Here is a 13786-nt window from a genome sequence, read left to right as displayed (position 1 = left end):
CTGTATGATCAGTATGACAGATGAACAGATCGCCACTGGGCTTACAACTAAGACACAGCCACGCAAAAACTGCAGCATGTGTACGGCTCCTTATGGGTACTGCAATTTTTGGAAGTGCCGGAGCGGAGCTGCGTTCTGGTGCTCCCCGAACTACACTCCTGTCAGACGAGACATATACCACGTGACGACAGGTTAGGCTTGTGTTGTGTTCAAGGACCCTGACCTTGGCCAGGAAAAACAGGCACTCGCTTGTTTAATTATTTTGCGGTCTAGATTTCTTTAATTTTTTTCTTTTTTGCGTGTGTTTATAAATTACCTGGAGGGCCACACCAAATGGTCTCGCGGGCCGTATATGGACCGGGGGCCGGAGGTTCCCCACCCCTGTTCTATAGCCTTGAAATAAAGGTATTATCTGTGAAATCTGCATTCACTCACCCTGACACAACCAAGGTATCTCCCATGTATTGTTGAAAAAGAGTATAATAGGGGACCTTTCATATTTGAATGTTTCAAAAACTGCATTTAAATAACTTCAAATCTATTCTAGTATAATACATGAAATGTATCAGTAACAGTAAAAGTTCAAAATGACCCATAATATTGTCCAGGATAACAATAGACAACAGGTATTGTTGCCACAGCACTAATTATCCAGTAGGCTACACAGGGACCTAAAGTGTCAGTGTGGGATTTATAAAAAGGACTGTATCATTGATGATAATGTAAAACTAGATTTTGTAAACCTTGTATCCACCGAAAAGAATGACACAGCTGTCTGTGAAGTGATGCTGAACAACAAACTGACGTCATCAGAGGGCGACTCTCGCACCTCCAGAGCCACAACATTCAACATAACAGCAGGCAGACAGAAACACTCAGAACTAATATTATATCATACACCAGCGCGACGAGCGCGTACATCTGTTGACGCCCGTGTACCACAGCAGCCGCCAGCCGCGCGCGACTGTCCGCGCGGAGCCCGCGATGATGGCGGACTGTGTCGGCTTCCAGGCGCAGATCGCCTCCATCATAGAGATCCTGGCCAACTCAGCAGTGGTGGAGATCTGCAAACTGGTGGACGATGGCTACGCGGCGCTGCGGTCACAGATGTACCAGGAGCGCGAGAAGAGCGAGAAGGAGAACGACGCGCTGCGGCGGAAACTGCAGGAGATAGACGTGAAGATGAGGAGCTATGAGAGGAAGATGAGGAGACGGAGTCAGAGGGAGGAGATGCACGCCGTTAATTTTAGGCCACCCGAAGGTAAATAGATGGAGAAGGCTAGCCTCTGCATGTGAAGTCATGAGAGATCTGTCACACAGAAACATGCCTATCATCAGCTGATGCGTTCACACACTCCTTCACTACTGTGGACCTCAGCATCATGCAGACTCATATCATACCACACCTGAATGCACCATGTGCAGGCTGATCTCCATGGCAGTTATACTACAGTCATGGATATAGTGTGAGTGTCATTTGGAGAACTCTTTAAGACTGCTCCTTCCTCTCTGTTCAAAGTGTCCAGTTGGCTCTTCTGGAGTAGGCCGACCTATCCTCAGTTTGTCTCGGGTAATAGGAGTAAACAGTAATTGGCAGTGACACAAACTAAAACAGTGAATTTCATAGCTTAAAGCTGGATTTTAATAAGGTTTAGGACAGAGGTTCAAAATCTGGCAACTAAGCAGGACACCCCTTTCAAGGATAGGTTCACATATTTTTGTAATACAGCAATCACATGCCCAGATGTTTGTGCATCAACATAAGAAGTAAAAAGCTTTGCAGCAATGAGCAGTTATGGTGCACTCCTGCTTGAAACTGATGTTTGGTTGTATGTTAGTATGACATCTTTATAATATTACTGAATCACTACATCTTCCTAACCACAGATTGTAATTACAGGAGCATACACTATGTCACATTTACACTAAATTATGACACAGACAACAATTCCAGTAGGCAGGAAACATGCCAACAACACACGCTCCATGTTCTGCTGTTGTTCTCAGGAGCTGAGGCCCATCCTCCTGTGGTGCCGCCTCTTCCTGCATCCTCTGAAGACAAACCCTTCCATCACATTTCAAAGGTAAGGATTCATAAGCAGACGATTCCTATTTAGTTTTGTGAGAAATTCAAGGCCATTTATCCCATCTTGGCAAAACAAACTGCTGTCCCAAGCTAGACCGTATAAAACATGGATGTACCTATAGGTTTCTGAGGAGCCAGTGTAAAGCTTAAAGTGGGTGGGGAGTCGGATCATCAGTGGGGTAAAAAACACAGTTGACAGGAACAGCTCTCTGTGCAGAGTTGTTGCTATATTGACACTGTGTAAACCTGGATTGCGGTTTTTTTACCCAGGAGCAGAGGCGCGGGAAGGTACTTTGAGTGGGGGTGCTGAGGTGCTGGACTCCAGTGAACACTATTACGGGCACTATAGAGCACGCACAAAAGCACTCCCCACACGCAAACACACAGTACACCCGCGACTGTTACAATGTAGGCTCGATAATCAGCTCACGGCATATAGGCTGGGGTAAAGTGCTATTTTTTACGAGTGGGGAGCGGACCTCACCTCCTCTGGGGGGTCCGGGGGGATGCTCCCCCGGGAAGATTTTTTTTAAATATTGAAGTTAAAAGCATCAATCTGGTGCACTTTGAGAGCAACATGAAGATATCTATGGATACATCTCTCAGCACCCAGATGAAACACAACTGTAAACAGATGTTCTTTTTCTTTATGGATATTTTACAAATCACTCCCCTTTCAAACTGTATTCTTGTTTTACTGCCATATAGTATTTCATACCTGTTTTTCCTTTATTCTCTTATTTGTTTTATAACGATAATGATCATATGAAGGTGTGCCGCGGAAATAATCTTTTGAATAATTTGTGACCAAACCGTTTGAGACCCACTGAGATAACTTAGACTAAAGTTAACTATCTAAACACTCAGAGAGTCCTTTAGCTCACCTGGTCCTGAGCCTCTCAGTCTGAGAGGAGAGCTCTCCTCCAGCTTGTTGTGGAAACAGCTCCTTATGTCCGTTAGTGCAGCTAGCTAACCAGATGCTAACATCACGGTCCCTGCTGCTGGCACCTCTCCCTCTCTCCCTCTCTCACACACACTAAATGCGCTATGTCCACACACACACACACACACACACACACACACACACACACACACACACACACACACACACACACACACACACACACACACACACACACACAGAGCCGAGTTTGAATGACACAAGCACACCATGCAACTCTCTGATTGGTCTGGTGTCTTGCCTCTGTTGCATTCACTGAACACGGGAAATTACAGTCCTGTCGTCCTCTCTAGTGTCATGATGAGGTTCACGTAAAGCACGGTTAATGTATTATATTATTGAGGTAGAATTGTCTGGTGCTACAGAAAAAACATTCGGGGCAGGCCAAAATATTATTTTACCAACAATGTGGAATTTATTGGCTACATATTACACAGATTATGCACAGCGGGAGCAGCTATAATAATTCAGACAGGGCAGCTCCGCACCCCCTGCCTGCCGCTAGGGGGTGCTGCAGCGCCCTCAGCACCCCCCTTCCCGCGCCCATGCCCAGGAGCAGGTTAGAAAAGCCTAAGAAAATGGTAAATGAACCTCATAAAATGCTAACATGTCTATATGATGTTCCAACTACTTTTCATTGTGTACCAGCAGGAGGAGACCAAGGTGTTGCCCCTGGTGAAGCAGGAGGAGGTGGAAGGAGACGACTGCAACCTGGACCTCAAGGTGGAGGTCAACATCAGGGCGGAGGGTGAGTGTGGCTCTGCACATGATTCAATCACCTTCCATTGTTCTGAATGTTTCAATGTTTCTCTGTATTAAACAACACAGAACAGTGGCGATTCTAGAGTCTGTGGGAGCCCTAGGCAAAGATTCACTGGGGGCCCCTCGAACCAGCTTTCATCACCATCAGTGGCGCCCCGACACACTCTTCCCCCCTCCCAGAGCGGAGCAAGGCAACGAAACTTTAAATAAGAAGCAGCATTTTACGGCGCGCTATGCATGGGGCCGCCTTGAGGGTTTCCCGACATGTCGTTGCAGTAAATTAAAGGGTGTTTCATGTTGTCGTTGCTGTGAACCTTCTTAATCTACCTTCTTTGGGGGCCCCGGACCCATGACGCAGAATATGAATATTACCTCTAACCTGAACAGTACGCACACACACAAGGGACGTTGCCACAACAACTGATGAACTTCCCCCACACAGACTGGAGCAGCATTTTAACACTTTCAGTTCCCTCTTCTCAAAGTGAACATACAGGTGAATGTGTTTTTGGTTAGATGCCTGAAATAAAGCTGAAGAGATTTTCACTAGGGGCCGATATTCCGCATTTGACCGATTATCGGTATCGGCCTTTTTTTTAATCAAATTGCCGATAAGACTTTGGCTCTGATGCGGCCGTTTCTCTGGCTGCAGTCACCACTCTGTGTACACGAGCAATGTCCCGCCCACAGCGCTATCTGATAGGCTATTACTGAAGAGCCAGCCAGAGAGGCGGGACCTTCTCAGATTACAGGCAGGTGCGAAAGAACGCAGACACAGACTGAAGCAAGCAGCAGCCATGCATGTGTTAAACCGAAGTTCAATAAACATCCCTATCCCCTATGCTGAAGTTGCGAGTGGAGCCTCGCAGTTTTTCAGGTTGATATGTGAAGCTCATTAGCTAGCCAACATGTATCTAGCAAATGTTTAGCAACATATTAGAAGTGAGGCTAGACTAACGTTAGGTCTACTGTAATAGCCTCACTTTTAATAGTTTGCAAAACATTAGCTAGCACTAGTGTTTTACAGTTGCTAGCAGCTTACTGAGATGTTATGCTAGATCGACAGGCATTGTTTTGATATAATAAATTAAGCATTATTGTTAGTTAAGCATGTCAGCCTGCAGCCCCACTTCTTGTCTCTCTCTAACTCATTGCAGATGGCTGCACTAAAGAAAAGGGCACAGAGAGGAAACCAGTTGTAAGATGTTTAAAAGTTCATTTAACAGAATATATGCTTAAATGCATTTCAAATAAGTTCTGTTGGAGTTTGTATTATTTTACATTTTGACACCAAGATTTTCTGATTTTACTGCAAATGTATATCCAAATATCAGTTATCGGTCTCCTTGATTAGGCTACTAATGTAATAATCGGTATCAGCCTTGAAAAAGCCATATCGGTCGATCCCTAATTTTCACACATCAAATATCACAGTAAATACCCCCCTGATGAATATCCAATGCTTCTATGTGCCTTAATGTGTTCAATTTGGCCATGGTTTATGAATCGTTGTTTGTGTCTACATGGAGGTTACCCCTACTCTTCAACCAACCAATGCGTTTGTTTCAATTGTGAAAAGAGCATGAAGTTAGACATACGTATTTCTGCTTCAAAGTGCACCAGGGTAATGCATTTAATGTTATAATTAAATTAAAAAAAGTTCTTCATGCTCTCGATGAAGACCTGTTATTTTTTAGAAGTACCTTAAAAACGCCGGAAGACTTGGCTTCTCTCTTCAAAGTCTCCAACCCAACTCGACAGCTTGGCTAGTTGTCATGTTCACAGAGAGGGAATGTAAAACAGTGCCCTGCCTGTCAACAGCTGCTGCAAAGCGGGAGATATGTTTGCGTGTCTATTTTCTATTCAAAGTTTACTAATACTAAACGTGTCACATTGCACCACTTGGGTCTCCAGAAATACTCCCAAGTGTGAACAGACCAACTGTTCTCGAGATTAATCATGTTCTCTTGTTCTCATTGAATACATTTCTTTAGTGTGCTATTTTTCAAAACATCCTTAACAATATTTTTGTTTTTTTAAGTGTTTGGGCATAAATTATGCTTATCAATAAACAACTTTTATGAATGAACTCCAGGTTTGTCCCCACACAAAATATAGGGACACACACATTGAAAATCCAGTATATCACTACTTCTTGTATCAACAACCTGTCCCTAGTGGTGACGTCCACACTGGGTGTTTCTCAATGTCGAGTAAAGCTGCTCCAGAGCCATTATTTCAAGCATACTACGTTATTGAGTGCCACCGAAGGACTGTTCCAATGTCCAGCATACTTGGAAATCTACCGAGCCAGGCGTACTTCGTAGAGAGAAATTTCGAGGCTACACATGTGTCGACTCCGTGGTCTTAAAATCCCCACAATGCTTTGCGCACACCAATTTCCCCAAATCTGTGGCGGAAAATGTAAGGCGGGGCCTCTCATGTGACGCACACCTGCTCGCCTGTTCCACTCTTCGTTTTCCGAATGCCAGGAAGTATTATTGCCTCGCTTCTGAAGCAAGTGACTCGGAAGACATGTTCTACCAAACAAGCTTCCTCGAGAAACACTCACTGACCCAGCATGACCGCCTTATTCTGAACTTTAATATTCACAAAAATCAACATGAAAATGAATACAATAACCTTAAGACTGGGGCTACTTAATATATGTTTTCTCATCTGATTCATCAAAATGTCTTCACTACCAAACTTGAACAAATTCATTCGGACTATTTTTACAGTTTTAAAGCCTCTGTGATCTTTCCTCATGCACAAACAACATTTTGTGTGTAATGAGCAACAAGTGATAGGTAACTCTGTTCATTTCTTTGTGACAGAGAGGTTTTAGTGAAAGTTGAAGAGACAGACAAATAAACATGAACACTGTGTTGTTTCAGGAAAAAACCTGCCTCCGATATATTCTCCTATACATTTCACAGTTAATTTTTTTTCAAACAAATCCTTTATTAATTTTAATCCAGTAAAGTCCGTTCAATGATTCCATGATCAGATTCACTTCATCCACACAATCAATTTGTTAAACCAGAATCTCAGCTTTGTAAAACCGAATAATAAATGATTGACTTATTGATAATTATCATGATAACTACAGTTTTACAAAACATCATAGTGATTAGGCAACAACACCAGTTAGAGTGCAAAGATAATAAATGCAATAATATAGGTATTATTTTTCCCACACAATACATTTTTCAGACCAGCTATTTAACATCAAATAATCAATTATTTACTTATTGACTATGATCATAATGGTAATTAATATAATTTGAAATTGATATTTTATGATAAAATACATTTAATAAAAATCTGAATATCTAATTTGTTAGATGATTTAGGCAACAACAATAACATTTAAACAAACAACAAAAATGTAGTGAGAATAATATATCTTTGATAAAAGAAGCTCGGGTGCTTTTTCTCTTAAGACCTATGCATTAAAAGAGAGATAACAAAATATAAATGCATCAATACAAATATTCAACAAATATTTAAAGCAAAGTTTACATTTTCAAGCAGAGAACATGTCAGTTCAGGTGAACAAGAATCCTCCTGAGCAGTGACAGCCTCCATGGCTAAACAGACACAGGAAGGTGCTGGAAGAAAGTCCAACATCTACAGAACAACTCATGAGAACATGTTGAAGCACCACCCATAATGTTTGATTGACAGCTGAACAATCAGCTCATAGCAACAATGAAAGTTACACAATGAGTTTAAGAAGTAGAAGAGTTCCTCCAATGACTTCAGGCTATGTGAGTTTCCACAACTCAGCAGTGGATCCATAACCAAGCCAAAGTCCAGCATGTAGCGGCTGAGTTTAACGTGGTCTGCACTCTGAGGAGGAGAGTCATGCTCTCAGAGACGCTGTAGAAGGACAGAATACCTTTCGTCATTGGGAGGCGTGTGGTGCAGTGGGTTGCGCGTAGGTGTTGGGATCAGGGGAGCACAGGTTCAAACCCCACTGCAGTCAGCATGTCGTTGTGTCCCTGAGACACTTCACCCCAAATTGCTCCTGTGGGGATTGCCCACAGTATTGAGTATGTAAGTCGTTTTGGATAAAAGCATCTAACAAGTGACATGTGATGTAATTTCCTCTTCATGCACAATATCTACAGCATAGTGTTATGTGTTTCCTCATTTACAAAAGGAGCCTGCTCTAAATTTGAGAATAATCGTCAGTTGTAAAATATTTCTAGTAAATTCAGGCTTCTGTAGCACACAACTGATGGTAGTAGTGGTGTAAGAAGTACTCAGATATTTTACTAAAGTAATACAGAAATACACCTGTTCTTGTTTATTACATTTCTTTATGCACGCTATTTTCAGAACATTTATAACAAGTTGTACTTTTAAAAAGGGTTGGGGACATTTCCCCATCTGTAAATGACACCTATGCCCCAGACCCTGCTCCAAGTTCCACTCTCCACAGTCTGGTCAAACACTGAACCCTGGGTCAGGCTGGCTGTCAGCAGGACAGAAGGGCGAGACCCCTCCCCTCGTAATTTAACTTCCTCATACCTGATGCCCTATGACACCTTTGCTGAGGTGAATATCTTTGGTAGGATCAAACCTAGACCCTGGTCCCTGAATCTGAGTTAATTCATAGTGTTCTGTTCATTTCTCCTCAGAGTAATGTTTGCTGAATGATTCTCTTTGATTTGTTTAACTCCACTCTCACTGTACCTGTCTTTCCGTCTTCAGCCATGGAGCCCAGTGAGGACCCCGACCCGAGTGAAACTGTTCTTGACACCAACGTCACCGACGTCCACCGCTCTACCTCACAGCCCTCTCCCCCCCCCATTGAGGCCACAATGAACCTGACCTACAGGCCCCGAGCTAAACGTAAAGCCCCCGCTCCTCTGGGCAACAGTTTGACAGTCAGCAGTGGGGAGGTCACAGTCCCTGAAGCCGCTTGCAGTGACTCAGGAGGAAGCCTAACCGATGGAGCTCTGAAGCCGGAGGTCCAGACCGATGAGGCTGCAGAGGAGGAGCTCCAGGCCCCTGGAGCCTCGGAGGAGCCCAGCCCCGAGCGCCTCAACAGCCTGGGCCTGGACCTGGCCTGGATGCAGGAGAGGGTCAGCCATCTTGGTGCAGCGTATGCAGTTGCACAGCTGGGTTTGGGGAACACGGACACCGGCCACCCCTCTGCCTCCTTCCCCTCTCAGGGAGGGGCAGACAGTCTGGATGGCCCTCCCACCATGCTCTTCACAAGTGGTACTCATGAAATGGCTGCTTTTGCTGCCTCTTTCGACATGGCAGCAGCAGCCGCCGCTGCTGTGACTGCACCACCTCCCCCACCTCCTCCCCCTACAGCACCCTCTGCCCCCTCCAGCAGCCCGAGGCGGCCATACAGGAGCGGTGTAGCTGCTGCTTCTAAAGAGCCTGTGATGTGTGCTGTGTGCGGGCGCCTCTTCCCCAGCACAGCGGCCCTGGAGCAGCACCAGCGGGTGCACACCGGAGAGAGGCCCTACACCTGCCCCCACTGTGGGAAGGGCTTTGCACAGCCAAACAACCTGCGGGTCCACATCCTCATCCACACCGGGGAGAGGCGTTACCACTGTACGCTGTGCGGGAAGAGTTTCATCTCCTCCAGCCACCTGAAGAGGCACCGCACCGTGCACACGCAGGAGAAACCCTACTGCTGCTCGCGCTGCGGACAGTCCTTCAGCCAGATGTGTAGCGTCCGCAGACACCGGCAGCAGTCGGAGTGCGGCCTGTAGACAGACCACCGGAGGGGGGGGCTGGCATCTGGAACTGATCCTCAGACAGTTTGTGCTCTTGAGTTTGTGTTCACATGGGAAATGTAGCATCTTATGTAAGCACAAACAAAGAACCAAGCTGTATCCTGTGATACCATGGCACGTACAGTTGATATTTGTCCTAGATCATAGCAGTGAATTATGTTCTAAAGGCGGAGGAAAGGATTACCCTCGAAGCGATCTCCACCTTTTTCTTACTCTTACTGTGTTTCAAACTGAGAGAGGTCACTGAGTAGACTGTGAAAGAGTGCCTGATAATACTTTATCTATCAATTAGTCATTACATTTAGTTTTTGTCTACAAAGCTTACACATATAAACTAATCCAGGAGGATGATGAACATACACACACTTTGAGCACCTGACAACTCTATAGAACTAAGGAGGATGACTTTTTCAATTGTCTGAGATACATTCAAAACGTATTAGGTGTTAGAAAAAAAACATCTATTATTGCCTTATTTTACTGTGATTCTAAATGTTAAAAATTCAATATGAATTGTTTGGAAGACTGCTGTTTTTACTTAACTCAGTGTCTCACACGGCAAAGTGCAATATGAAAGGATGCTGAGATGACTGGAAGAAAGGGGAGCCTGGTAGTTTAGTTAGCCTAGCTCAGTCGAAAAGGAAACCGTAATACATTGCATCAACTATAAAGCTGTCTTAGTGGCATGTTGGAATGTATGTTGTCAACATATATATACTGTAGGTGAAAAGAAGAAACTTTGATTTAGCTAAACAATAACAGCGGAGGGCATTTCTTAGTTTTTGTCCTGTGTTGTCCTCAGAGATAATTTGTGGTGCGCCACACACACAAAGACACAACACAAAATAACATTGAACAAACATCCGACTTACTATGATAAGCCCTAGCTTGAGATGTATTGGTGACTTGTTAGTGAATAAGATTCAAAATCAAAATAAGACAGCTTTGGAGGTGTTGGGAATAGATTTGAAAACTTCTGCTTCATGGAGCTTTTTCATACCTTCATCTTAGAGAGAGTTTTTCATTTCTTGATCAGATTTTCTAATGCTTTCCCCAAACACCCTCATATAAGTCACCCTCATACAACCCCTGCCTGCAGAGGAGGTTTGCTCTGCTGCTCTAACGGCATGCTTGCAGATATATTGTTGCAGATTCCCCACATGGAGCTCCAGCCCTCTCCTCTCACTCAGGCTGCTACTCTGAGTGCAGTGTTCCAGTTACAAAGTACATTTAGTCAAGTAATATACTGAAGTAGTATTTGTACACATTTGTACTTTACTTGAGTATTTTCATTTATTGCATACATATACTTGTACTCCACTACATTTTGAAAATGTATTCATAAGTATAAAAACACATGTGATGCAGTAATGTATTTTTTAATATACAGTATTTTAAAACGTATCCAAAATTGGCTCCACATGAACAAACCACAACAGTCAAATGATTTGACATGCATTTGCTAATAATCAAAAAGTAATCTTCTATAACGAGCCTTTCTGCATGCAGAGTACTTGATGTGACTGATGATACTTCTGTATTTCTACTTCATTAGCCTTTTCAATTAAGGAATTTTACATGAAGTGGAGTATTTTATTGGATTTGGCAGAAAGCAGAAAGCTTTTCAAGATCTGAACAAGGAATCCAAAGTCTCAAGTTGATAAGAAAAAGCTCCGTATTGCTTCCCTATGCCTCTAGTCTTTGTGCTAAGCTAGGCTAACCCCGCCCTGGACCCATCTGTAACATCCACATCTTCTTTTTCTGGCTGTTGCTAAGAAACAAGTATAATCTGCAAAATATCTGACTCTTCTAATTACGCACTTTATATATTCCCCAAACTCTTCATTGAAGCAATCAGAGGCAGTGTTAATACCCTTTGTTTCCCATGATGTGTTGATCACATATAGTCCACTGTCCTTTCTGAGTGGCAGCGTGTTGTTGAATGGTAAATGCACCTTCTTTTCTATGATTATGCTCATTTTTATGTCACATTGATTGTCAGTATATTTATTTGCTCTGATTATTTTAAGAATAGAAAGGAAAATGTCATGTACTGTTATCCAGAAGATTCTAGAATTGGGCAGTGAAATAAAAACGTTTTCATTTATTAGATACAAAGCCCAAAAGATGCAGGCTCTGCAAAACTTTAATTCTACTCTTTCAACTTTTCACAGGTTGATTTTTTTATGTCAATCATCCTTTTTCTTATAAAAAAACAAAGAACACAGGCCTGTACAAAGATGTAAAGTAAAACATACATATATATATATCAGAGAGTCATGTTTGTATGTGTAGGTGTTTCTATGTAATGGCCACTAGCCGTAGGTTGCACAGCAATCAGATATGTTGCCTTTCAGTACTCTTTCAAGACATGGTCTGGTGTTTTCAAATGTATCGGTATCATTAAACATGTCACATGTTTGCAATGAACTTGGCTTTGCTGTGGTCTGATGGCTTTGCTGTGGTCTGATCTGTACAGAACAGAATTTCCTTGTTTAAGTAAAACACAAGACACTCATCACAGAGGTCACAATATCAATCAATCTAGCAGAGCAACAGCCTATAGGCAAAACACAGAAGATCAACAAAGATATGACATCAAATGAACTTACCAAAGCTGAAGTAGATGGTCAACTTCATTCATTTTCTTTCCGTTTTACAGATTTGAATCGCTATAAGCTGCTCTCTCTCGTCTCCTCTTCACATCTAAACTTTTCGCGGCACACGAACTTACAGCCAATCAGCTCTCTCTCTGAATTATGAGATGACGTTTGGTGGATATGGCAGCACAGTGCCCCTATGGCAGTGGTTCTCAAAGTGGGGGGGGGGGGGGGGGGGGGGGGGGGTGGGGGGGGCGCGAGAGACCAGGAGGAAAAATGGTTATTAAAAAAAAAAAAAATCTTTTGAAAATTATTGATTCGAAAATAATATGAAATTATGTCTGGGTCTCTGTGTTTCATTAAAGCTCGGCTCTGTGTGTGTGTGGAACGAGCCATGTTGTGTGCGTGCGCGAGAGAGAGAGAGCGCACTGGTACCGGAGATCGTTGTTGTTAGCTTCTGGTGCTAGCGAGCTACACCAACGGATATATATATATATTTTGACAGCAGAGAGAGGGGCTTGCCCCACATCGCTCAACACGGCTCAATAGGCACACTGTAGACAGACACTAATTAGAAGAACGCAGACTAAAACAGCAATGTACAGACGAATCAGATGACTAAACTATAACAAATATATATATATTTTAACATGTATTTTTTGCTGCATATTTTGGGAATTATTATTTGCATTACTTTCTGCTGACACTAGGTGGGGCTGTATCTGCCCCTAATGACGAGTCGCCACTGCTTACGACTGACAAAGAACGGATGTTTGAATTTGAGTGAGTTCAACCTTTACTCATACTGAAAGTGTTTCTCACAGCTGAGCAGCTGCACCCACAACAAGAGGGCCAGGAAGAAAAACAGTGACATTGGAAATGTTATATGACATCCTATCAGTTGGGTCACTTTTTTGGCAAAGTATCTAGAAATTATAAAATAAAAGACACATAAATAAAGACACAAATAATGGAAACATTTCAAATGTGTTTGTTTTTAGTCGTCCGGTGTCGCCCTCAAAGACAAAAGCCTCATTCTACAAAACGGTGCCATTAGTATCTCCAAAAGCGTGTCAGACCAATTCTCGATGTATACAGGAGGGATACTGACAGCCTTAACTGGATATCTATGTGTTGAAGAGGTAAGACCTGATAGTGTGGAGATATGAACACACTTCATATTCAGGTTAGACATGTACTGTGAAAAACAACAGTGAAAAGTGTGGTTAATGTAGAGTAAAAGGTGGGGGAAATATTGCATTGCACCATGTATCAAACGGAAATAGAAAGCTCAATGAGAAGCAGGACAGAGGTGGAACCTGAAAGAGAAGTAAGAGTAAGTAAAGTAAGAGTAAGAAGGCACTGTTTACTCACTTAGTTGTAAGACTGGTAAGAATAATTGAAAATGGGCCTACATCCTTGAGTTATGGTAATGGTAGTGGTAAATTGGCATCTTGTTACTTGATTTCCAATAAATCGAGAGATGAATAATAATAACTGTAAATCATTTACCTTGTAGTGCCGAGAGATAGGAGTCGGAGGCGATGCATCGAAGGTGCAAAAGGTAACTTTAATGAGGAGCAGAAAAGGACATGTTGCTGGCTTGCAGTCC

The 13786-nt window shown here is 42.9% G+C and overlaps 1 protein-coding gene across 2 annotated transcripts; it reads left to right on the top strand.

Moving 5' to 3' along the window:
- The first annotated feature begins 306 nt into the window (after nt 1-306).
- Nucleotides 307-12004, top strand: LOC117556505 (zinc finger protein 358-like). 2 transcript variants are annotated; one of them, XM_034231840.1, is made up of 4 exons: nt 307-1261; nt 2008-2084; nt 3699-3795; nt 8532-12004. In XM_034231840.1, exons 1-4 carry the CDS (start codon nt 985-987, stop codon nt 9548-9550), a joined length of 1470 nt encoding a protein of 489 aa, XP_034087731.1. In that variant the 5' UTR covers nt 307-984; the 3' UTR covers nt 9551-12004. The 2 variants fall into 2 exon arrangements, with proteins under 2 accessions (XP_034087731.1, XP_034087730.1); XM_034231839.1 differs by having other exon boundaries at nt 308-1261; nt 3696-3795.
- Nucleotides 12005-13786: the final 1782 nt, after the last annotated feature.

Source organism: Gymnodraco acuticeps, unplaced genomic scaffold, assembly GCF_902827175.1.
Source record: "Gymnodraco acuticeps unplaced genomic scaffold, fGymAcu1.1, whole genome shotgun sequence".
Lineage (NCBI taxonomy): Eukaryota > Metazoa > Chordata > Actinopteri > Perciformes > Bathydraconidae > Gymnodraco > Gymnodraco acuticeps.
The sequence above is the reverse complement of the archived record's forward strand: the minus strand, read 5'-3'. Positions and strand labels throughout refer to the sequence as shown.

Bases quoted from the DNA above. Each gene is read 5' to 3' on its own strand.
- LOC117556505 (XM_034231839.1), top strand. From the start codon at position 985: ATGATGGCGGACTGTGTCGGCTTCCAGGCGCAGATCGCCTCCATCATA. The intron at 1,262-2,007 runs GTAAATAGATGG...TGTTGTTCTCAG, and splicing joins TAATTTTAGGCCACCCGAAG to GAGCTGAGGCCCATCCTCCT. The intron at 3,796-8,531 runs GTGAGTGTGGCT...TTCCGTCTTCAG, and splicing joins GGTCAACATCAGGGCGGAGG to CCATGGAGCCCAGTGAGGAC.